This window comes from Athene noctua, chromosome 13 (assembly GCF_965140245.1).
Source record: "Athene noctua chromosome 13, bAthNoc1.hap1.1, whole genome shotgun sequence".
Taxonomy (NCBI): Eukaryota; Metazoa; Chordata; class Aves; order Strigiformes; family Strigidae; genus Athene; species Athene noctua.
This window is the reverse complement of record NC_134049.1, coordinates 9,240,774-9,264,681: the sequence shown is the minus strand read 5'-3', so window position 1 is coordinate 9,264,681 and position 23,908 is coordinate 9,240,774. Positions and strand designations below refer to the sequence as shown.

The window sequence follows — 23,908 nt, the reverse complement described above, 5'->3', positions numbered from 1 at the left end:
CAGATTATTTTAATAGATATTTCAAAGGGCCTGAGTTCAGGTGAGTGACTGGCAGCACTTTGGATAAAAAGCATGAGGAAACAGAGCAAAGCACATGGCATTTCTGTGGTCTCGCCCAGAGGTTTGGGACCACTGTCGTACATGGAGCCATGGTAAGTGTCTTGCTCCTCATCTGCACTTTCTGCCGGGTTCCTGAGGGTCTGGCACTCAGACAGCGGGAACCCTTGGGAGAGCTGAGCCTTAATCCTGCAAATTAGCTTTTCATGAAAGCCATTAAAATTTAGCAACCAAGGCACAAAACATACTTGCTTGTTCTCAGTCAGATAAGAGAAAAAAATCGACTTTTCTGGTGAATCAAGTTCTGGAAGCCGATTGACAGCCTTGGTGTGTGCAGGAAGGGCACGACACAGTTTACTGGGGTCTCACATCCCAGGGGTGCCCAAGTGCCTCTAGCTTTAGTAAAAGACAAGTAAGATGTTTTGGAGAAGTCCTCCTTGCCTGACTTGTCTCCTCAGCATCCAGCACAAAAAAGGAGCAAGAAACTGGGGGAAAACTGATGAGAACCACTCTCTCAGAGGCACAGCATGTGCATTTTCTGGGCTTGCCTGGCCATATGGGTTGTGCTATGGGCACACAGCAAAGCTTGCTGCGGTGCCAAGGCAATCTTCTCCCACAGGTAGCCATAAAACAGCCTCCTTGATGAGTTTACAGGTAAGCACATTAGACCCCTGGTGTGCGGAGAGAAATGGGAGATTATCACAACCATTTAACACTGTGAATTAGGGTATCCTCCCGCAGCAGGGAAACCACCTGGGAAGAACTATCACACCACATTAACCAGTTGGTTTTGGGGGAAGACAACTGTCTGGGTTTGTCCTGCAGCTGCTCTAGCCTTAAAACTCTTTTTATCAATTTACTAGCTGGAGCACAGAAAGATGCTGGTGATCTTACACCTGCCCAAAATACTAACTTTAGGGTTTTGTTGAGAGGATGTAAAAACTCTATGAACATACAACGACCTTGACAGCATGATGAAGTGACCCTTGCACATGGGCACCACTCGTGACCACCAACGTTTCAAGTGTATTAATGATAATAAAAATTATCTGGGTCAAACACAGAAGCGCCCTACAGAAGCGCGCTCTCCTCTGCAACCCAGCACGCACAAACAGCCTTACCAAGACCAGTAAGTGTCCACAACCAGTACCCAAAAACAGCCCTACCAAAACCAACCTGGCACATCCACCTCAGCACACGCAGCTAGTGAGCACTCAGTAATATCGGGGCAGGTGACAGTGACAATTCAGTTTCTTATAATAAAAATTAAAAACCTGTCTCTTTTACCTGTATTTCCCTCTATTGCAGGCATAGCATTGCAAAAACAAGAAGGATGATAAACCTCGTTCCTAGAGCATCATAAATCTTTGCTGCTGGCTATAGCTTTGGGAGGGAGCGATGGACTCCAGGCTGTCCCAGCCCACCCACACAGATGAGATACATAATATATAATGCCCAAACCAAAGCAGAAACTATACCAGAGCACTTGCAATTTGTTTCCTGCACAGTGAAGGTGGGAAATCCTCCAGTGAGGTCTGGGAAATACTGGTTTGTGATGGGGAGTGTGGGAACTACGCAGGAAGATCTCCCTCTTACCTCTCCCACCACTGGCCAACTGAGGCAGTGGCCACATTCCTGGTGCAGGAGAGAACAGCTGGGGATGGAAATAAAACCTAATTAATTCTGTAAACCCAAATGAGGTTGTCTGGGCGCACATGGGATGCTGTGTCAACAGCGCACCTTTAATATGTGAGGTTCGGGATTTTAATTAGGAGGAAAGATAATCTTGAAGCAGGCAGTAATTATTTTTCAAATTGGCTACACCAATCACCATAACTATTAACTGCAACATTTTATGGAAAGAGAGAGCAATTAAAAGCGAAGAGCAAAGAGCAGTCCTGAAATGTGATACCTCCTTTCTCAGAGCCGTTCTCACAGCGCGGACCTCCTTCAAAAGCTGGTGCTGTGTCGTTTCTGTAAATAAACCCTCAGGGTGGAAACAGCCACAGAGATACGCTGGTGCCTGAGCGAGATGCAGCTATGAACAGGAACTGTGATGCTGTCAGGCAAAAATTGTCCAAGACAGCTCTTGTTTCGGATCATGATAGTGACAGATGGGAAATGCCATCAGATCTTCAAGGTCATTTTTAGTAAGGAGGGAGCCTAGACACAAGCCCGAGCACCTACTTGAACTAATACTTGATGGTAGCCAAGGACAGAGGCTTCAAGAAGAGCAGCTCAGAGTCTCATCCTAGCTGGTAGGTGGTTCTGGTTGCTCCTCAGCAACAACAATTTTCCAACAGCTTTCCAAGAAACTTAAGAAGTCTGCTAAGCAGAACTCACAGCACTGCTGCCAGCTGCCTGACCATCGGTGGGGCGGGGGGTCTGCACTGCAGCTACAGGGGAAGCGACCTCTGTATTCTGACTTTAAATCCCAGGGGGAATCCTTCACGAGACAAAACGCTCTGAAACTGCCCCTAGGAAGCCACAGCTCCCACCTGAGCCAGGGAAGGTGGCAACCTCCACATCACACATATGGCACACGCACCCCACCACGCTGACAGCGCTCATCCTCCCTCAGCACCACCGAATCCAGGCAGCAGAGCCCGGCCTTGATTTGGGCTGAAACACTGGGTGCCAAACTCCTCCCTGCAGGCAGTGTTTGAGGACCACCAGCAAGGGCAGGGTCCTCTTCTGTGGACCATCTTACCCTTACTCATCACCTCCTGATGTGCCTGAGAAAACACTAAAGTAACTTGTACCCTCCAGGTAAGGGTTAATCTGCAGGACAAAATGAACAAAAAAAATCCATTTCCCTGATGAAATGAATAAAAAACTCAGGTCAATGAAGAAATCAAGTTTCAGCAGTATCAGCTGCATCATTTAGTGATACTAATCAGAATAGCTGAAATAATGCAGTTTCAGACCCTTTTGAAACAGCTTATTCATAAAAGTGTGATACAAACACAAGCTGTTGTGGAGGTGCTAGTCCCTGACTGTCAGAAGCATATTATCAGTCTGCCACACACATCCTGCTCCCATTAATACTCACGAAAAACCAGCTACAGATAATCAGAGCAGGTGCCCCGACAGTGCTCCACACTCATGCTGGTTGTGGGGAGGACAGGACCTGCCGGTGCTGGCAGGGCACAGCACGTGTCCCCGCTGCTGGGTGGATGGAGATGAAGTGATTGAGCCCAGGGAGCAATTGCTATGCCCCATCCAGCTTCTCCCAGCCTTCTTTTGTCTGTCACCTCCACCAAAACAGCCGTGTACAGCCCTGAGATCTGTGCTGGACGGGAACTGGCAGGTCCCCATGCAGATTCATGCTAATGCTGACTGCTGTGGAGTCAAAAGTGGGCTTTATTGCCAGGCAGGGCAATGCCCAAACACCAAATCAAGCCTTTACATCCAGACTGGATATGTACTGTGTGGCTTGGGTCTGGTTTTAGTAACTTGGCACAAGCAAATCAACTCTGAATCACACATAAATAACTTTTCTCCTCCAGGTCTTGAGCTCTGCAATGCCTGTTCAAACACACATGGTACTCACACCCACAATTTAAAGCGTTTCTAAACAGATAGAAGAGGAGAAAAGTAACTGGGAAGAGGATTACTCTATTCCTTTCCCCTTTCCTTCCTATACCCCTCCCCTTCTTTGGACAAAGAAAAGACTAAATCTTCTTCCCAATTAACTGGAACAAATTAAATGTGTTGGGGTCCCAGTGCAGACACACCACAGCTTGGGTAAAATGTGCCACAAGTGGAGAAGGGGTGAGAATAATTGCTCACACAAGGATTTATTTGTGGGATGTCCACACGTGGCTTTACAGGACATTCGTAGTCACACCTTGTGAATGGCTATTTTCTCCCCCTACACCCTTGGTCATCTTCTTACCTCACCTGAGCACAGGACCACTGTCCTTAAACTGTCTGTGGGACCAGAGAGGAAGGGCTTTAAGGCATGAGTCCCCAGGGCAGATAAGCTTTCAGAGAAGCCCCTGTAAGCATAAAGTACCATAAGGGACAAAGGATGAAATAGCTAGTTTAGAAGTGGGTGACGTTGGCTGATCAACAGCAGAACCGATCTTGAGACAGAGTGAAAAAAGATGAGGTGGGAGAGCTGTGAAAAGAAAAAGCAGCAGCTTAGGTTTGATGTGTTAGAGAAAAGGGGAGCCTGTGAAGGGATGCAAGAGCGGGGTGACGCAATCAAAGCAACAGGTTAGGAGAATAATCTGCACATGTGTCCCCTGCATGGCTACCAGCAAGGTAAGGCTGCTGGAAAGGATGTGGCATGAACAGGACACAAGACCAGGAGGGACCAAGGGAAGGTTTCCACCACGGCTGACAGGATAGGAAAGGCAGCAGCTGAGCAGCAATTGCCCTGAAAAATCACCAAAGACTTGGATGTTGTTTGGGTGTGAGGACCCATGGAGACATCTGAGGCAAAAATGAATCCACTTTATGCCCCACCAGGCTGCAATTCTAAGGACACGTGGCGGAGTAGCACTGCACAAGCTACGGACCCTGAGCAAGGTGATCACCATCGCAAAGAGCGCTCGCAAACTGTCACAGCTACTTGAATGTTAAACCTAATGGGAGACCTAGTCAAGGAACTGGAAGATTTATTGATTTTTTTTTTTTTTTTTTGCTTTCAAGTAGCTCTTAACAAAATCTTATGGGATTAGAATTGGTTACTGCCAAGAGACCCTCGTGATGGACTCAGAAATGCTAGACTAGATTAGACAAGGCAAACTGAAACGTGTCCATGAATTCTCCGCAAGGAGTGATAGTCAAACCTCCAGACACAATTATTTTCCCCTGCCTCCTGCATTTCATGTTATTTCTCTAACAAAAGCCGCTTGGCAATAGGGATTACAAGGCTTTCTGGAGACACTAACAAGATGACTTGCTTGCTTCTCAGCCAGGAGACGAGCAGTGCGCTCGCCAGATGAATTGCTCAGGAGACATTTTATAGAATCGCACCGAAGCGAGACACGCACCCCCGAAACGCATGGCACCGTCCCCATCCCCACGCGCTGGCTCCCTGCCATGGCTCAGCTTTCCTTCTCAGCCTTAGGTAGTGATTTGGCTTCCTTCCACCGAAATGCTGATGGCTCTCTCCCCTCCTGGCATGAAGATGGTGAGTTTAACCATGTAAGAAGAGCCTCCATCCTATTGCACAGCCTATCCAGAATCATCAACACAAAAAGCTATCTACAAACATTTAAGACACCCTTCCAGCTAGGAAGGTGATGTCTCAAATGATGCTGTTAAGGATGACAAAACCAAATGCTTTTTACTTATCTTAGCAACGCACACTCCACAAATACCCCAAATGCACTGAAAATTATAGGAAAAAATGCTCAATTGCAACTGAAATGCATTCTGGTCTAGGGGAAAGCAGAGCAGGACAATAAATATACTGTGGTTCAAGGAGGAGTCAAGAACCCACAAATGCATTTCGCTGATAGTGAAGGAAGAAGAGAAAAGGCACAGCTTTTGTAGTTGAATTGAAATTGGCCGAGATGTTAGCCTTTGTAGAAAGCGCTATTCCTTGAAAAAAAAGAAAAATATAAGAGAGTGTCTTGGCCGAAAAGACTTCCCCCATTTCTTTGTGATTTCCAAATCAGCTTAGGATAAATTACAAAGGGTAGCTTTATCCAGCAAGGGAGAAGACGGGACATCTCTGCAACTGCAGGCCACTGCAGCCCAGAGGGATGTTCTGTGGGGCTCTGTGGATTACTGATTCTCTGCTGTATGCGACATGTCACAAAATGTATTTGTTTCACAAGTCTCGTATCTGTCAAAGAGAAGTGTAATGCTATGAGCCGGCATGTTCCGCAGAGAGCTGGAGAGACAGAGGAGGTCACTGGAGACCTTACCCCTGCAACAGCAAGGAGTTCATCAGCAAAAATATAGCATGATTGTAGGAATTAGCACCACAGAAGATGAATAGGTAAACTCATAGTGATTCTGGTCAGTTTGACCTGAGGAAAGATTCCTTCTTCATGCCAAACTACATCATATCTATCACCCTGAGCAGACGGTCAAGACAACCCTATAGGCACCTGAGAGACTGTTTCTTATACAGCACTAGGAGCATCAGCACACCTTGCCTTCCTCAGCTGCGGCCGGTTCATTCAATACTGCCTGAATGACTCTTAAATCCATTCAAATCCACACCTGAGGAGACTGCACCAAGGAAAGGGTTAACGCTGTCTCTAGCCTTCCCCCAGAACAGCACAGCCCTTCGCCCCCCAGCCCTGGGTGGTCCCTCTGCAGCATCCTTGGCCAGGCCACAACACACTGGGCAGGGGTTGAAGTGCTCTCATCAGTTCTGGCTTTCCGAGGGGGTTGCAGTTTTAATTATATTAATTGTTAATTAGTAGGCATCCTTGTTTTCCTGCTGATAAGTGTGAGAGCAGGAGGGCAGGTCAGGCAGCAGCTCCCTTGGCTTTGAGGGCAGCCCCTGACGAGGATTAGCAGTGGCTTCTGTGGTTATAATTGAATTAGTGCTGCCTCTGTGCAACCAGGACCCACCTTTCTCCACTGCCCCAGAGCACAGTGACTAGCCCAAGGGACAGGACGGAGGTCTTGGCTGTGGCTCAGATCAGCAGGTACTTAGAGCCTGTCATCAGCACTGGCCAGTGCCCGACCAGGTGCTGGTACCATATCCATCCCAGACACCCACCAACAGGGGATGCTTCACCCACTTGCTGGTCTGACTTGTTGCGCCCCTCTGCGCCCCAGTAGGTTTTCAGAAGCCCAAATCCACGTTCCTTACATGGGACCCCATTCAAACCCATGGGAACACCAAAACGTGAAAAAGGAAGACACTACTCCAATTCATGGGGGTGCATCCCTCCATGCACCAAGAGACAGTGCTGAATCCCTGGGCTTGTCCCAAAAATCCCCGCATCTCCTCCAGCCAGGCAGGATCTGCCAGCTACAGGTGGTGGCTCCAATACGGCTCTGTGGGAGATGCACGGGGACAACAGAGCACCTGCCAACCCGGCTGGACCGCAGGGCTGCAGCACAGAAGGGCCTGGAAGGTGCTGTGAGTTGGAAGATAAGCTCAGCAGCAGAGCTTATCGAGGCATCCTCCTCCTCTCCCATGGGAAAGCGATGCCCAGACCTTGCCAATCCCTCCGCAAAGCTTCCTACGGGAAGTTTCTGGCAGTGGGAATGGCTGCCAGCACAGGATTAGCAGCCTGTTGATTTAAAGGGCTTATTACAGGAGCTTAATTCTATTTTGACAGATGAAAGTAAGTCAATTACAGCTAGAAATAGCTCAGAATTTGGGTTGTGGGGGTTTTTTTTCTTCCTCTCCTCCCTTTCTGTGAGTTGTGGTATCATTTCCTTCCCTTTCTTTACCTCAAAGCCAGCATTTTCTGCACGATGCCTCCCCCTGGGCTGGGAAAGCCTCAAACCCAGGCACTTGGGGCAGACATGGCTCTTCTCACCCATTATTGTTGCCTGTGATGAGCTGCAGCACCAGAGCCTCCACTCCCCCCCAACCTGCCCAGGCTGTCTGTGGAGCTGCCCTTCATACCCCCCTCCCTGGAGCATCCCCTTACGCTTGCTCCCATGGGAAATGACCCCAAAATGTATCCTGTGCCCAAACCCTGTACTGACATGCAACCTGAGTTTGGACAGAGCAGCATCCAGCATGGACCAACTGGCCAGAAGAGCTCGGACTCAGAGGTGTGTGGGGAAAGAAGTGATCAAAGCAATCAAGAAACATTACTGCTGAGGCTTAGAGGTGGGAGCACCAGCTACACGAGTGAATTCCCATACTGGGAGATCAAAAGGGTCTGATCAGGATCAGAAAGGACAGCTACTGCCACTAAACCATCTCCAGCATAAGCCACCACCTGCCTAGACTCTAAATGCCTAATGAATCATGACGCTCCCTAGAGAAATAAAGCAAGAGCCTATCCCATCCCCAAGCCATTTACATGAAGTGTCACCCCTGGGGTGCTCTCTCTTCTATAACCTCCCCATCCCCACCACACCTGTGTCTCCCACACACCTGAAATTGCAAGAAGAGAGCAGAAAGACCCCTTCCTTCCCTCCCAGTAAGTCCATTCACCACCACCTGGCCCTGATCAGCAGGATCAGACCATGTCAGTCCCCTCCCTGCCTTGGCCAGTCATTTAAGATGAGCAGTGCAATTAGCACCATTACAGGCATGAACAGCCCTTGGGCCTCTGTCACCACTGAGCCCATCCAGGCTGCCATGAGCTCCCTGACCCAAAGAGCTGTGTGAGACTTGTAGGTGTCACTCAAGCACAAAGTGACAAACCTCACCACATTTCTCCAAGGAAAGCCCTAACCATAGGTTGGGGAGTTATCATGGTGACACCCAGGCTTACAGCCAGGAAAAGACTGGAAGACTTGGGCTCGCTGTATGGCATATCTAAAGCCCCCAAAGAGCAGAGCAGGGAGCCCCACTTGCGAGGTGGTCTCCAGTTCTCATCTGGAGTCCTCCTCACGGTCTGCATAAAGAAACAGCTCATGCTGTTTGCCTCCAGCACAAACCCATCGATTGCTCTCCAGCTCAGGAAGCTCATGAAATCCTGGCTCTGAGCACACCAGAAACGTTCTCACCCTCGGACAGCGTGCAGCAGGCGCAGGGAGGGGTAAGCAGTCCTGACGTTGATGTGATGCTTCAGGATGAGCTCGTTCACCCACTCCACTCGCTCCTTGCCCCCCTTGGCCATGAACGCTGGGATCCAGAGGATGCTGCCATTGAGGCTGTGGAGGCGTTGCAGCAGCTTCTCCCTCCAAGTCTCGTTCACCAGGTCCTCAAAGGCCCGTTGGATGACCGAGGGGTTCATAGTCACCAGGTCCGTCTTCACACCCACATCCTGCGAGTACTCCTGGACAGGGGCCAGATTGCACCTGCAAGGGGAAACAAGCAAACAGACCTTTACAAAGGATGTGAGAGAGGGCAGGGACAAACACGAGGGGTGTTTGATGCCAAAAGCTGGGGCCAGTGACAGATTTGCCCACTCACCCTCATTTTTGGGAGGGGGAGGAGGGAGAATGAATCTCTGCAATAAATTAGAGAGGCTCTGAACTGGTAATGATGAGCCATCCTAATATAAGGTCGTCATTCCTCAGCATGCTGGCTTGTGTGTGCATATTCCTCTGGGGCAATGCTAATAGCAGACATGACTCTGGTGTCTGGTGGGTGGGTTTGTACGGATTGGTGTCTCTTCTGGTGTGGTTCAAAAATAACACATAGCAACAAACCACCCGTCTTTGCTGCCACAGCAGATTTGAAACTAAACAGCCTTTCCCACGCAAGGAAAGCGTTCACCTCTTAATTCTGGCCCTGCTGGGTAATATTATCCCAAGTCCCTTCTCCTTCCCAGTGAATCTCTGCTTAACAGCAGACCCGGTGGCACCAGCAGCAGTAATGACACCAGCAGGCGGTGGATGCCAGGACATGGTCTCCACAGGGTTTGGCTGGCTGGAGGCTGTGACCTTCAAAAACCATCTTTCTGTAGCATTAATTGGTGCCTCCTCTCAGGCTGTGCACGCAGATATGGGCACACACGATCCCCAGGGAGCTCCCATGCCACGACCTGCATCACACCAGGGCTGAGGGGCTGCAGGATAAACTGCCAACAGATCACCCTCGTTACACGGTGGTTTCCTACAGCTCCTCGAGGGGGGAGCCGCAGCAGTTAAGCTGTGGCCGTGCCAGGCACGTGGCACTGTGTGAGTGACCCCGGCGACCAGCTGATGGGGGGATGCAGCGAGATGCTCCCCAAGCACAGTGAAAACCAGCGGGTACCCACATGTTAGTACACTGCATGCTCTCCTGTGGTGTTTTACAGTGAAGTTACAGTATTTAATGAGCAGGAATTGCATCCTAACCATCTGCCTTGATAATCAGCCATTGCTACTGTTTTCCGGACTTTACAGATGGGGAAACTAAGGGAATGGTGTAAAGAAAATCCAGCTCCTGGCACACAGGACCCTTCTGATCCACTCGTTACAGGAGTAAAATCGCTGAAAATAAACACTAGATCTGAAAGGCAAAGCTGTATGCTGGATGCAGAGCTCATTGCTGGTCACTGCCAGCCCTGCTGAAAAGGCTGCCTGGATGGAGCAAACCTTCATCAGGAAGATGCAGATCCAAGTGGTGGCTCAGATAACCCACGGTGAGAAGGGCACGTCCACGCCAGACCTGCACTGGCATACCCGGTGGGAGAGAAGTTGCTCAAAATCCCAGTGCTCATCACCCAGAAAAGCTTTTCTCCTGCAACTTTGCTGCCTGACACGAAAGTCCCTCTCTGAACTTTGTCAGAACTGCAATAAGCAATTTTTACCTTTGCTTACTCTGTTACACTTAAGAATGTGAATGATAACACCCTGTCCCCCGCGGACAGGATGAAGCTGCTAGCAGCCGGGCAGGCTGGAGCAGCCGGGTTGGAGCGAGGGGCAGAGGTGACATTATCCTCGTTCCCACGTCATGCCAGGGACTGCCTCTGCGAGCCGCTGATGGATTAGGCTGTCTTCATAATAGACTCGCTAGAAAGCAAATATCTGCACATACATAAATCATCAGCAGACTCCTACAGCCCCTCAGCTAACAGACGTACACGGGTGCTGGGGATGGGAGGGCTGCACGCTCCTCCTCTCCACTTCAAGCATCTTCTGCAGCAAATTCGGTGTGTGTCCCAGTGTGGGTCAGGATCTGCTGCTGCAGGTCCATGGGGCTGCGCATCTGTGGGGACATCGGTGCTGGGGATGGAGAGGTCACAGGGGAGCATCAGACCCAGGTGTGCACAAGTGTGGTGCCAGGGCACCGTGTGGTGCACATGGTGCTTGAGAGCAGAAATGATCTTGGGGAAGAATCCAGCTTGTGTCCGTGGAAGAGTCCAGGACACGGTTTGTTTGTAAGAGGGTGAGCATGTGGGGAAAGAGGAGGGAGTGCTTGGGACTGGGGGTGCTGGGGCTTAATGGTGTGCCATGAGAAGACACGGGGTGCATCTGCAAGGACACTAGAGGAGCGCTTGGTGGTGGGTGGGAGAGTTTGCAGCAGGGCATTTGCATCGGTGAACTCCACGTGTGCACATGGGGCTGCAAGGCTGTGCTACACCATGCGATCGGGACTGCGGCCCCTTTCCACCGCCCTGAAACCCCCTGAAACCCCCCCAGCCCCACCGTGCAGCAGGGTGCAGTCCCCTACCTTATCACAAAGCTGTGTGCATCGATCTCGGGGCCGCAGCCGCTGCTGAGCAGGACCCCCGAGTTGCCCACGATGGCGCAGGTGGGGAACTGCTTGCCCTTGAGGGGTGAGGTGCGGGGCAGCAGCTCGTACAGGTTCTGAGAAACGTTCATGGTGCTGTCCCTGTCAAAGACGTAGTGGATGACATCCCCCGGCTTCAGTGTCCCCTTCAGCACTGAAATGTCCTTCTCTGCATCCAAGAACTTCAAGATCTGTTTTCTGAGGACAAGGAAGAAAATAGCTCCATCAGGTGAGGTACAGAGATCACTTGGGTCATATATAAGATGAAATCTTGCCTCCTGCCTGCCCTTGCTCTGTGGCCAGTCCCAGCCAACTGATGCTCTCCAGGAACAGCTTCCAAACAGGTATCTCTATCTTAACACCTGTTCCTTCTCCACCCCTCCCTTCTTGGGGCAGGCTAGCACGGTCAGCCCATCATTAGGGGGGTTCCCTGCATTCACCCTGGGTAAAGGCTCTCCTTCCCCCCTCCATGACCAGGGCACACTGGTTCCACTTGGCCTGGAAAATGGGGGCTCAAGTGCTCCTTTTTCTGTCATTGCAAGGCCAGAGTGTTCAGCTGGGAATTCATTTCCAAGTGATCGCTTACAGATATGAAGCCCAGCTCAGCAGGAGATAAGCCTTTTATTTCTTTCTCGACTTCTTTAGATGATATACAGAGGCAATTTGCCAGCTTGCACTGGAGAGGACCAAATCTGTCTCCTGTCCTATAGGTAATTACCAGTACCTGATCTTCAAAGAGAGTGTCTGGTTGTGTCTCCATTTGGATGAGGCTGGTTTAATGTTGTGCTTAATGCTTTCATTACTTCTGTCAACAACAGCTGGAGACGAAGAGTCATTTATTACTACTTCAGCTCTAGAGAAAAGAAAGACAGGGAGACGGAGGGAGACAGGATCCGTTAGCATCCCAATGGCACTTCTAATCACTGTCTTTGGCTCTGGCTGCTGGAATTCAAACTTCATCAGAAAAGCAAAATTGTAGTTATTAGCTAAACAAGAACTGAAAGCCTGTTTGTATTCTGCTACACTCAAACAGACAGACACAAATCCTTAAATACCTGCTTGCTTACATGAACATAGACTTACAGTCAGGCACAGCTCTACAGAAAACACAGTCTTACACATCTAGCTGCAGAAAAGCATGCACACAAAACCACAAGCAGGCTCCATAAAGACAGGCTGGAAGATGGACACTTGCACACAAGACACCCCAGAACCCCAGGGAGCACCCAGAATTCACCAGGACATTTCCTACGTGGGCAGATGAGGTTGCTGCCCTGCTGCCGTGTGGCCGCACATGACCACCCCAAAGGGGAGCCAGCTCAGCTCCTGGAGAGGGTTCAAATCTTCAACAGAGAAGTGCAACCTCCACTTCACCCAAAGGAGAAATTAATTTAGCTGAGCTGCCGAGTGCTGCTTGTGAGATTGGACTACGAGCATCCTGTACTGAACAGGGGGAGGCTGGCTCACTGGTAACTTTTTCTCCTGTTAGAAGAGAGCACTAGAATTTCAGCATCTGTACCGCCTGCTCCAGACCCAGAAATGAGCAGGGGGACGGGCAACAGCCAGATGCTGCAGTTTGAAGATGATCACCGGGAGACCCCAGCTTTTAATCCTTGCTCTGAGAAGCGAATCAGCCCCAGCACTTCAGTGCCATTTACATCAAATGGCACGAATTAAGGGAGCCTCTGAATATTTGATACCAGCCAGCCGCCCTCCAAAGAGAACACCCAAGCAACTCATCAAGAAGCTGCGTGTGTATCCGCAGCCCTGAAAAAACCTTCACACTTCAGAGCGCTCTGAAAAACACACAGCCAAAGCACTTGCTATCAGCTAAAGGGAATCTCCCTCTCTGGTGCAAAGGGCTTTTTCCAGCTGGGAGATGGCTTATAAATAAATACAATTATAAAAAGCATATAAACCTCAAGGAAGGAGAAGAGTGAGAGATGGGGCAGAGCTGGTGGCCCAGGCTCATGGACAACATCCAGCTCCCAGGAGCACATCTCCAGCCCAGGGAAGATGCTCCCAAGGACACACTGTGGCTCACACTATGTAATGTTTCAGAAAGGCAAGGAAATGTGTTTAGGAATGCTGGCTGCCAGTGTCCTTGTGCGTGCTTTTACAGTACCTTTCCAGAGGCTGCCAGTCGAGGGTGTTGGATTTTTTTGCATCTTGCATTTTGCCCCATCACCTTGTGTGTCTTGCAAAGCTTACTGATAACGTGTCAAAAATCATAAAGGAAACAGGGTAAAGAAATCTTGGGAATAACTATGATTTTTCTGTTTGTTGTCCATTTTCTGTGTTTTGATCATGGGTGGTGACATCATCACAGAATGACATCACTCACTCTTTCGTGCGTGGTATCACTAAGCTTTGCAACCGTGCCGCTTGGTAATGCTGAGCTGACATGAAATCACTGTAAAAACAACACAGACAGACACTGAATGAAGCTGCGATGCCATGAAATGACTCTGCGACGGAGCGACATTACTGGAGTGCATTACGATAAAACCGGATGGAGTTCTGATGTCAAAGACAGCGATCTCTCTTCTAATAGCACGTAGTAAAACTACGAAAATGGCAACTCTATCACTGACTTATTTTCACAATAAGTAACTCTCTCTTTCTCATTCTCTCAATCACCACAACTTGCAGATCCTTGGTTATTTGCAAATGATTATCACACTGAGCTGGGGGATGAAGGGGGAGAAACGATTAAGAAAATGCAAAGCAGAAGTGAAAAGAAACAGATACATTTGCTAAATAAGAACAGCACTATCCAGCGAAGAGGAGAAGCAGATTAATAGCTGCCTTACAGCAAAAACAAATGAACACAAAATCTAATTTACAAACCTATTAGATTTGCTATGTAAGCTGTTCACAGCTGATCTGATTGTACCTCTGCCTCCAGAACTCCTGCAAGACAAAGGAAATGCATTATTTATAAACCCAGCTCCTCTTTGCCAAGCATTGTTCAACAGTCAGGAGATCCTGCTCTGAAGGCCTCTGAACTGCTGCATCAGTTCACATCCCACCCCATCCAGAAGGGAGATGTCCTGATGCCTGTGAAGGACTTTTCACATCCATCGTCACTGCTGACCTACTGCGACCGTGAAATCATTCCGGCAAAAAAGCTCCTAACCAACCCAATTAATAATACCTGCGCGATCTAACCAGCCATCAAAGACATCTGCTCTCCGTCGTCAAAGCAGCATGCAGTCTACAGGTTGCATTAAATACATCTCTACTTTTTTTTTACAAGTCAGGTGTTAGCAGCACATAGAGAAGGTCTCCTCCACCTCCAGGCTGCCAAAGGACTTTCCCTGTCCTTTTCAGGTGGGGACTGAGCTGAAAGATCTGGACAGGATTCCCGCCACTGTCATCATCTTGGGCTTTCAGTTGAGACCACCCAGCATCTCTATTTTATCCAGACTGAGCCACCAGCCTCCTGGGTGACTTGTGGAGACCTCATCCTCACAGTGCCACCTTCTCCCAGCTTCTCATGGGACCCAGGCCCCTGATCCATCCCCCTCCAATCCCATGAGTACCCCAAAGCCCCTTATCCCCACCTTTGGTGTAACCTGGCTGAAGCTACAAGGCCAACTCACCAGTCATTCGCATGCTGGAGCTGAGACCTGCAGTGACAGCCTTGTCACTCCCATGGCCTGACACCACTGCACAAGGACAGGTACCAGACCTGCCAGAGCAAGACCTATGGGAACGGACAGCCAAAGTTTCCAGCACCTATATGATGCTATAATGAAGAACAGGTGGGAACAAGCCCCTTCAGAAACACATGCCACTCATACAACCCGTGAATCCTTGCTTGAACAAGTATTGGTCTGCATCTAGTTGGCTGCAGAGCCCCTCCTTACGTTATCTTGCTATTTTGAAAGGGGTCACAAAGAACAAGTCGCCCACTTCATGATGCTCAGTGCGAGCTGAGCTCCTCGTCAGACACATTTTAACTGCCATGTGCTCATTGCTCTGTTTTATTGTTTCTATTGCACAGATATCCAAATGAACATGCTCATAAAGAGAACCAAATTCTCTTACAGCAGAAATATTGTTACTGGAAATATATACCTTAATGAAAATGTATCTCAAGAGCATGTATTTCTACCAGTCCTAAAAAAAAATCCCAAATGCATTAGACATAAATGAAAAAGTAATAGTGTGCGTGAACATTTGGTGCTATCAAAAAATATTTTCAGACTTGTGGGATGCGACGCAAATCCCTTTCGTTAGGCTGAGCACAGCCCTCAGCACCGCATACCATCAAACCCTTGGAAATGCTGTGGTGGTTGTCCCCTTCCTCCCTCCTGCTGGAGAACATCTACGGCCAAGTCAGAGCACTTCCCGATTCGACACTCTCCTCTTTCCTTTGACAAACCTGAGAGTTAGCAAGGGGTTTCATTCTTTGGTGCCCCAAGGGAACAGCAGGACTAGCTCATTCCTAGAGCCTATTGGCATTTAACAAGCCTCCGCTTTAATGGGGTTCACCGCAGGGTGTGGGAGCAGACTGGATTAGTGTGCAAACCACGCATCCTTTCAGAGCCATCTCCTTTGAAGGAGCCTTCCAAATGGGATTCACACTCCTTCACACTTGCTGTAAGTCAGATAGGGACTGGATTAAGGGCTTAGAAAAAGAAATGCTGCTCCCTGAATAAGTGCTGGTTCACAAACTCTGAACAAAATTAGGAAGAGGACAAGACCTGTTTGCTCCCACCTCATCCATGTATTGTGCTACGGCAGGACTGATCTGAAGTATCACAATGTATTATTCAAATGCATTTATCCAGTCGGGCTTTACAGGCCCCCAGCGACAGGTCTGTGCATGTCTCCTCCTGAAATTAAGGCAGGCGTCGGGGCTGGAGATGCCGGCTGTGAGGAAGACAAGTTGAGAGCACATCTCCCAGCTCCCTGTGCAGCAGAGGTGGTGGGGAAGCCAATCGGCTGCCCAGATCCCCCCCTGAGCAGCCCCTCAAGGGCAGTTTTGGGGATTACTCTTTCTCTCTCACACCCTGCAAAAAGCAAAAGTTTTCAAAATATTGTAATGCAGAGGTCGAAGTGTTCTGCTGTCCTACATGAACATGGAGGGGGCTGCTCATCGGCGGAGGAGAGAGCAGGGCTCTGCTGGTCATTTTCCCATGACTTGTTCCCTGGCACTGGGCTCACTGCTTTGCTGGCCAGCAGCAGCCTGGATGCTCTCATGGACACCTGAGATGCTGGCAAAGACACTGCTCCCTGCACCAGGCTTAGTTTCTTTCTCCGAGCCATGGAGATTGCCTGAAGCTGGGACATGATACTCAGCTGAAGGTCTCAGCTGGTGTAGAGAATCCTAAAATGCTCCTGTGGTTTCAAAACCATCAGCCTTTGGACCCTTTGTGTACTACAGTGCAACTTCTAGACGTCTTCCCTACAGATCTCTCTTTGTACAGCTGAAGACAACGTGTGCTGGGAATATGATACCATGGGGTGTATCGCCCTGTTCAGCCACCCTGATCAGCTCAGCCCACCAGTGGGTACCAGCCAGGCAAACCAGCTGCCCAAAACACCCATGCTTTAGCCAAGCATAGTATTTTCCAAGGTCTGCTATACTTCATTATCAACACAGGCAAGCCAATATTGCTGCACTGCTTCACTTCCCCCACCTGGTAGAGGAAAGCATTAAGAAATGGAATGCACTAATTAAGAGGCATACGTTAAAAACAAAAAGTCAGCCCATTTTATTATACCTTGCTGACCTGGAGTTTCAAATCTCTTGGCTTCAAAAGGCAAAGACCAACTTCGATTAAAACTGCACAGATAGGCATTGATTTTGAAAAGCTTTCTAGTGCTACACCATGTTTAGACTGAATTGCCTTATTAATCTAGTTGTTATCAGTTTGATTGTATAGCCAGCTTTACAAAGTACCAACCTGCTTCCTAATCCTATTATTTACAAAATGCTCTTCTTTTGACTTCTGTTGGGATGTTTTCCAGTGATAAGTTGCATCTTATGTGCTAATGCCATATTACTGGCTTATGTCATCTTTTCTCATTTTTGCTTTGAGATTTTCAAGCTGAATTTCCACTATCTAAGATATTATATAGGTCAAAACATTCTGTGCTCAGATGTAAAGTGACACTGATTCATATATCAAAGGATAAAAAAGAAAAATTGTCTTATGGTTTAGGTCCAAATTTTCTTGGATGAATAATTTCTGACAAATCAGGTATGCGAGGACTTTTCTATTCACCCACTATGAATAGGATGTTTAGGGTTTTTGGTTCCCTTTTCATCGTTTCCCACTTTTAAAATGATTCTCTTAATTGTTGCTAGGTACAGTTCGGTCTTGCTTCGAGCAATTTCGATACGTGAAATCAAAGCTGCTTTGACTGAACAAGTAGGTCACACAGCCTCTTTGGGCGAGTGGATCTCTGAGAGTAGGCTTTATGCATCCATATTCTCAGGCTTACAGATGCAAAAATGTGGTTTTCATGGGTATTTTACAATGCCCACCTCCAAGTCCTGCTCCTCCCCAGCATCTGTGACAGACAATACACATGGGAAGCACATGAGAACCATGAACTAACTAGAAATTTCAGCCATACCCAACCACCCATTTAGCCACATTTGTGGAGCCCATTCCTGGTGGAACAAAACCTCTTCCTGACCTTGGGCAACCCAAGTCCTCCTCTCCTCCCTCCTCCACATAAAAGAGAGATAATAATCCTTTGGGGGATTGTTAAATAGAATTTATCCATCTGAATGCCTCAGAAAGAGAGTTCAGAGTGCCACAATTTTTATCTGAGGGGTTCAAATGATTAACACCTACTAATTAAGTTTTCACAACCTGCTTCTGTGTTAGGTTCATTTTATGATCCCTGTTTTATAGCTGGGGCACTGGGGGTGAAGTAACACCAAAAAATGACAGTCTCACAAGCCAGGACTGGAGCAGGCACTATGCACTTACAGCAGCCCTGTCCTCTTGAAAATGCTGCTCTTCATTTGCCAAGAGCGAGTATGGCTCTTTCTGAGTGACAGGGAAGGACACGTCACCCAGAGGACCACAGGAATTGATCTGAAAAGGTCTCACTAGCCTGAAAAGCACATGCAGCCATGGTCTTGTGAAATGGCTGCAGGCTGTACCCATAAAAGCAGTCTGCATCTATTAAAAAAATAAAACCACCACCTATATTTACTTTGCTTTTTAAGGATTGATCTGATGTTTTCCTCAAGACCAGAAATCCTACTTTTCATCTGAAGAGCACATGAGTGTGATGCCAGGCCCGGTCAGGGACCACCCTCCCAAAATCACTGCCCTCCCAACCCGCGGGCTCTCCCTGAGGCAGCTGGAGCAGGGGATGCTGAGCGGGATGCTCACAGACCCTCTGCAGCATGCTGCTTCATGGCCAGATGGACCCAGTCACTGTAACTAACAGTTTTGGGGAAAGGAATACACTGCCCAGCCACTGGAAATTAAATACAAACAGATAGATCACCCCCCTCCTCCCAGACTTGACAGACTTGCTCCTGCTGACACTCACAGTGATATATAATCCCATGTGCATTCATGGGCATAAGCCAGACCTTGCAACATCAGGGACTAGCTGGCACGCCACCTCGTTAGAGATGGGCTTGGATGCACCGACTGCCCTATTAAGTGAGTGAATTCATTTTGCTGACTAAGAGCAGCGCAATCATTACGCTAAGCCATGTGCTCCCTGCATCCTCAAAGACGGGGCAGGATTCGCTCAGGCCAGTGCTGTGAAATGTGGATCTGGCTACAGGTTTCAACCCTCCTCCTCTTCCCTGAAATTCAGGGTTTGAGATCAGTAGAGCAGCAATCGCGACTTCAGGGCTTTTGGGGGAAAACTGCCACATTTCCAAGTAGTCTAGGAAAGAGAAATAATTGGCTTTTAAGTGCCAACCTGTCCAGCCTGTCCCGCGTGGTGGAAAAGCAAAGGTGTCCCAGGAGCCCAAACTGGGCAGAAACGGAGCCCAGAGGCTGAAAACCGGGATTCCTCGGGACTGTATCCTGGCTTTCCATCTGCACATCAGGATCTCACCAAAAGATGGAAAAAGGCCACATTTATTGGCAAGTCTCCTTGTGGGCTTCTCACTAGACAGTCAAGTGGCTTCTGTGGGGTTTAGGTCCACCCATATCCATAAAATACTCTGTTATCACCGGAGAGACAAATTGGAAAAGGCTTCACTGCTGGTTAGCCCTACACATAAACCAACTTGCAAATTAGAAACACAAGCCAAAGCCAGGCGAGAAGTGATGGGATCAGAGATGCATTTTTGAACCTTGAGATCGTGTACTCAAACACAGCATCGTGCACTCTCCTTAACACCAGTCTTCCCCCACCCAGAAACACAAGCTCTCACAGGTTCGTTTCTCATCGCACCTTCATGCATCACATTTCATAACACAGGAGAAGCCAGGACATCTGACACTTGCAGATCATTCTCTGTGACACTTCATCAGTCATTTTTGAGACTTTCATTGCCGGGTGTGGATGGGATTACAATTAAGAGAATTGGTGGCCATTTGGGTAGCCCTATGTACCTGCACACTCCCAGTGAGCAAGGTTCCCTCTGTAGGGATTAATTTGGAAGACATTTCTAAAGTGTTTGTCTGCTAGGATGAAAGATCCTGCAATACATGTTGATGAGACGTTTCAAATCACGCTTCGATGTGTTTAAAATCTCACTTGTTCATATTGTCACAGCTTGGCAGCCTGGGTGTCAAAAATTTCCTAAATATCGGGTGCTATTTTTGCTGCTCCAAGTTTCATTCTTTCTATCGAGTCATACAAATGCATTTGGGAGAGAATGTGCCCATACCATGGCTTTCAGGAAAATCACCTTGTCCCACTGGGGTCCCGATGCAGCTCCGATACACGAGCTGCAGGGGCAGTGCTTGTGCAGCTAGGCTGGGGGTGTAGCATCTCCAGCAAGTCAAGGACACTCTGTAAAGGCACCAGTCAATGACCTCGCTGTGGCTCACAGTGCTTGCTATTACCCACCACGGGGAACACAGATCTGTCAGTCTCATGCAAACCAGCCTTGCTAATTTGGTCACCGCCTCCCATGCCCAGTTCCACCTCCATCACGTCACTGTTCCTTCCCCGGCACAACAACAAGGTGGGAAGGACGGAGGTGTTCAGCATCCCTACCTGTCAGGTGGTAACCGTGGCTCCACATCAGCTCCTGTGTAAATAAGAGCAGGGTTTGGCCCTGAGATTTCTGCCTGGCTGCAAATCACGGTGGGTAATGACTGCAAGCGTACGCTGAGAACGCAGGAATCAAGACACGTGAGTTTGCAAAACAGAGACACCTATTGCTTAATAGGGAATAAGCCAATTAGGCTGAAACACTTATGTACAAAACATGTGAAGAATCAGCAGGAATGGCGCAGCTCCGATGACTAAAGGACAGGAGGAAGCAGGAGGGATGCCTGTGGCAACCTGCCACCAGGAAGCTGCTTGAGGATCACTTTGCACTTGGGTAACCAGAGCACCACAACCAAATCCCCATCCCTGCCTTGAGCTACCTGCCCTGAAGCACCTGTAAGGGGCAGGAGGATGCTCGAAACAGCCTGATGGCTACTGCTGCCCACGAGGGAGCCATGGTCCAGGACTCTCAGGCTCTGCCTTCGAGCCAGCATGTGCCCTCCCTGAGCCAGAAAAGTCTCTTTCGCACTCGTAGGGTGTCAGGTCTCATGTCCACATGCATTAACCATAACGTCAGCACGGCCTGACTTGATCACTCTGTGATGTTCTTATCACTGCTCTAAAGACAAAATACTCACGCGCTCACAGGGCTCAAATGTCACAGACTTCACCCCTCCCCGTCCTCTGTACTGGCAGGACCTTATTCCTTCCTTCATCTCAGGTCTTCCATTAGAAGTTTATTCCTGGCATTGGTTCAGTTTCTTTGGCTGTGTCAATGAAACAGCCAGCAAAGAAAAAGACATTGAAGCAGGCAAAATGGATCCAGTGAGGGAGTTGGGATTGGGGGGGTATGTGTGTCTGTTTTGTGTATTTTGCTTTTCCCTTCTGGAAGTGAGAAAGAAAAAACCCCAACGGCCCAGCAAAGACCTCGGAAGGAGCTGAGACAAAAGCCTCACTGTTTAAAAAACATGTCTACACTATACATTTTTCCTGAGATAATTTTTTCAGCCAACAGAGCAGAGCTATCAGGGAGTGCAAACAGCAGAGCATCAGTCTTGCAGCAGATCCTGTCACCCTGAGCATTTGCATCCCAAAAGACAGAAATCCCAGTGGCTCCTGTAGCATCTTGGATGCCACGTACCTTGGGAAAGGCGAATGGGACAATATGAAAAGACACCCATGTCTGAGGGGCTGTGGGTCCTTGGGCTCATTCTCTCACAACCACCTCCTGCCTACTCCTCCCACTGCTCTGCACAGCCCCTTGGAACACTCAAGGTCTCTTATTGTTTCTTCTTTCACTGTTGATGTGGATGCCGAGGACCTCTCCTGGGCAGTGACATCCTTCTTGGGTGGTTCTTCTGTACGAGCAGCCTCAAAATAACATCTGATGCCTTCACAAAGAGGGCTGGGAGCGCCTGGATGAGAGCTACACCCCAACCAGCAACTGCCTGAGCTATCTGCCCACCATTACAGGCACTCACCAGCAACAGAGCCATGCCAGGACCTTTGCAGGGACTTAGCCTCCAGATAACAATGACCAGATGCCAAATACTGAAAATCCAATAATGGTTTCAGAGCTTGGCCTCCTCTCTTCTCTCCTGGCTCATAAACTACACCGTGGAAACCCAGGCGGCAGTAAGAAGGAGAAGTTTAATTACCAACTGAGCAGCTGCTGGTTGACAGTCAAGTGTGCTTCTGGGCGTCTGAAAAGGCACTGGAGATGCCTTATTATGATGCTTAACCTTCGCAGGGGAAACATGTCCCCTGTTGTAGCTACTGGCTGAGAGCTGAATTATGTTCCTGAAGATGCTGGTAAAGCCTGGGCTAAGAGGTGACAGGTCACAGTGGAAGAACTGTCCTTCGATTTGGAGCTGCCAGACACACGGCTGACACCCGGAGCTCACCATGATGATGTTTGACTGACAGAGGCCTTGAGAGAGCACTTCAAAACTGTGCTGTGACTGTGACAATTCGTGCTTTTAAAAGCAGCCCTGCCTGTGGAGAGCGCTGGACGGGGAGGGATAGCGTGATCAGCATGCACATGGCCAGCCTGTTTTTTTTTTTTGGTTGTGATATTCCTAGTGGATTTCTGTATGCAGTAACAAGGGCTTTATGCACAGTAGCAGTAAGAAAGAGTCCAGCACTTGAATTTAGAAAGAACTGACCCAGGGCACAAGCAGCCAGCTCGATCAAATGCTGTTCCAAACAAGGAACCTCAGAAGGGTTGATAGTGGGATCAGGGCAATGAAGCTGCTGACCGCCTGGCAAAGGGGAACGTCTCCACAGCTGATGGTGTTTCTGCCTTGTAGTGCCACCCCCAGGAGCAACGATCACCCCTGGGCTGGAGCGAGGACTCTGAACGGGGTTACCTGATGGCAGGACACAGCATTTGTGCTGAGGCATCACTTGCTGCTTCAGGAGAACTCTTCTGGTCCCACCACCCACAGAGCGAGCACCTTTACCTTGTGCTCATCTTCCTTCCTGCCCCCAGCCTGCCCTCTCACCCCGTACCATCGCCGCTCCCCTGGCGGGTATTGGCAGTGCCATGCGTGTCTCCCTGGATCGGCCCTTTCGCTTCCCGATAGCAGCCGGCGCTGCTGCTGTTGGTGAGGATGCATCTCCCAAGGCTGCCACCACCACCAAGGCTGCTGCTCTGGCAAGACAAGGAGTTGTTTAGATTTACAGCAAGAACACAAAGAAAAAGGATCTGTAAAGATGCTCTTTCTTCTTTTTTCTTCTTTTTTTCTATTGCATTGCAAAGGGCAGAGCTGCGACACCAGCCTGCTCTGCCGGGGTGTTTGCTGAAGGACACCTGAAACTCTGCTCCTACAGTGAATTTATTGTGCCAAGGAACTCCCTTGTTTCCAGAGGCAACTAGGGATGGAAACTAGAGAAATGCCAAAATAATTATTGTCTATTGTTGAGGTTTGGGCTGATTTCTTGTTGCTGAGGATGACCCAGGCCCAGGGAAAACAAATGATGGAGGCAATTAGAAGTTGTCTGTCTTTCAAACAACTGTTTTTTACAGCAACCGTGCCTGTAGATGTATTTAAGTAGTGCTGGTCTCAGGGATGAAAAGACAAAATACCTGTAGCCTGAAAGCTCAAGGAAAGATAAGGGAGCCCCTGTTAAACGCTTTCCTGAAAGATCAAAAGCATATCTGACATGCAAGTAGGCACCAAAGAACAGATGTCCATGTAGAATAACCACAGCTGCTGCAGAGAATACAAGAGAAAACTGACCTCTTCATCCATGGCCGGGAGAGGCCAGCAGGGCTCACGGTGGCAGCGGGATCTGCTGTGTCACTGCTGGCTGCGGTCCCAGGGCTTCGCTCTCTGCCCACGAGTACGGCAGTAGCACGGAGGAGCGGGCACCGTACTGCTGACGGCTGAATCACTTAACCTCACCGTTAGCTGCTCA

At 48.9% G+C, this 23,908-nt stretch overlaps 1 protein-coding gene across 3 annotated transcripts in view; it reads right to left on the bottom strand.

Moving 5' to 3' along the window:
• The window catches only part of ST8SIA2 (ST8 alpha-N-acetyl-neuraminide alpha-2,8-sialyltransferase 2), a 32,907-nt gene that overhangs the window by 3,553 nt on the left and 5,446 nt on the right, over positions 1–23,908 (bottom strand). For 2 of the 3 annotated variants that reach the window (XR_012634485.1, XM_074917440.1), the window contains exons 2-5: positions 14,177–14,239; positions 12,051–12,179; positions 11,267–11,524; positions 8,671–8,964 (exon numbers count right to left, since the gene is read on the bottom strand). Coding sequence is in view for 2 of the 3 variants with exons in the window: in XM_074917440.1 (XP_074773541.1) it covers positions 8,671–8,964; positions 11,267–11,524; positions 12,051–12,179; positions 14,177–14,239 (744 nt within the window). In the remaining variant the exon portion in view is untranslated. The remainder of the gene's footprint in view (positions 1–8,670; positions 8,965–11,266; positions 11,525–12,050; positions 12,180–14,176; positions 14,240–23,908) is intronic. The other variant, XM_074917441.1, reaches the window with a different exon arrangement.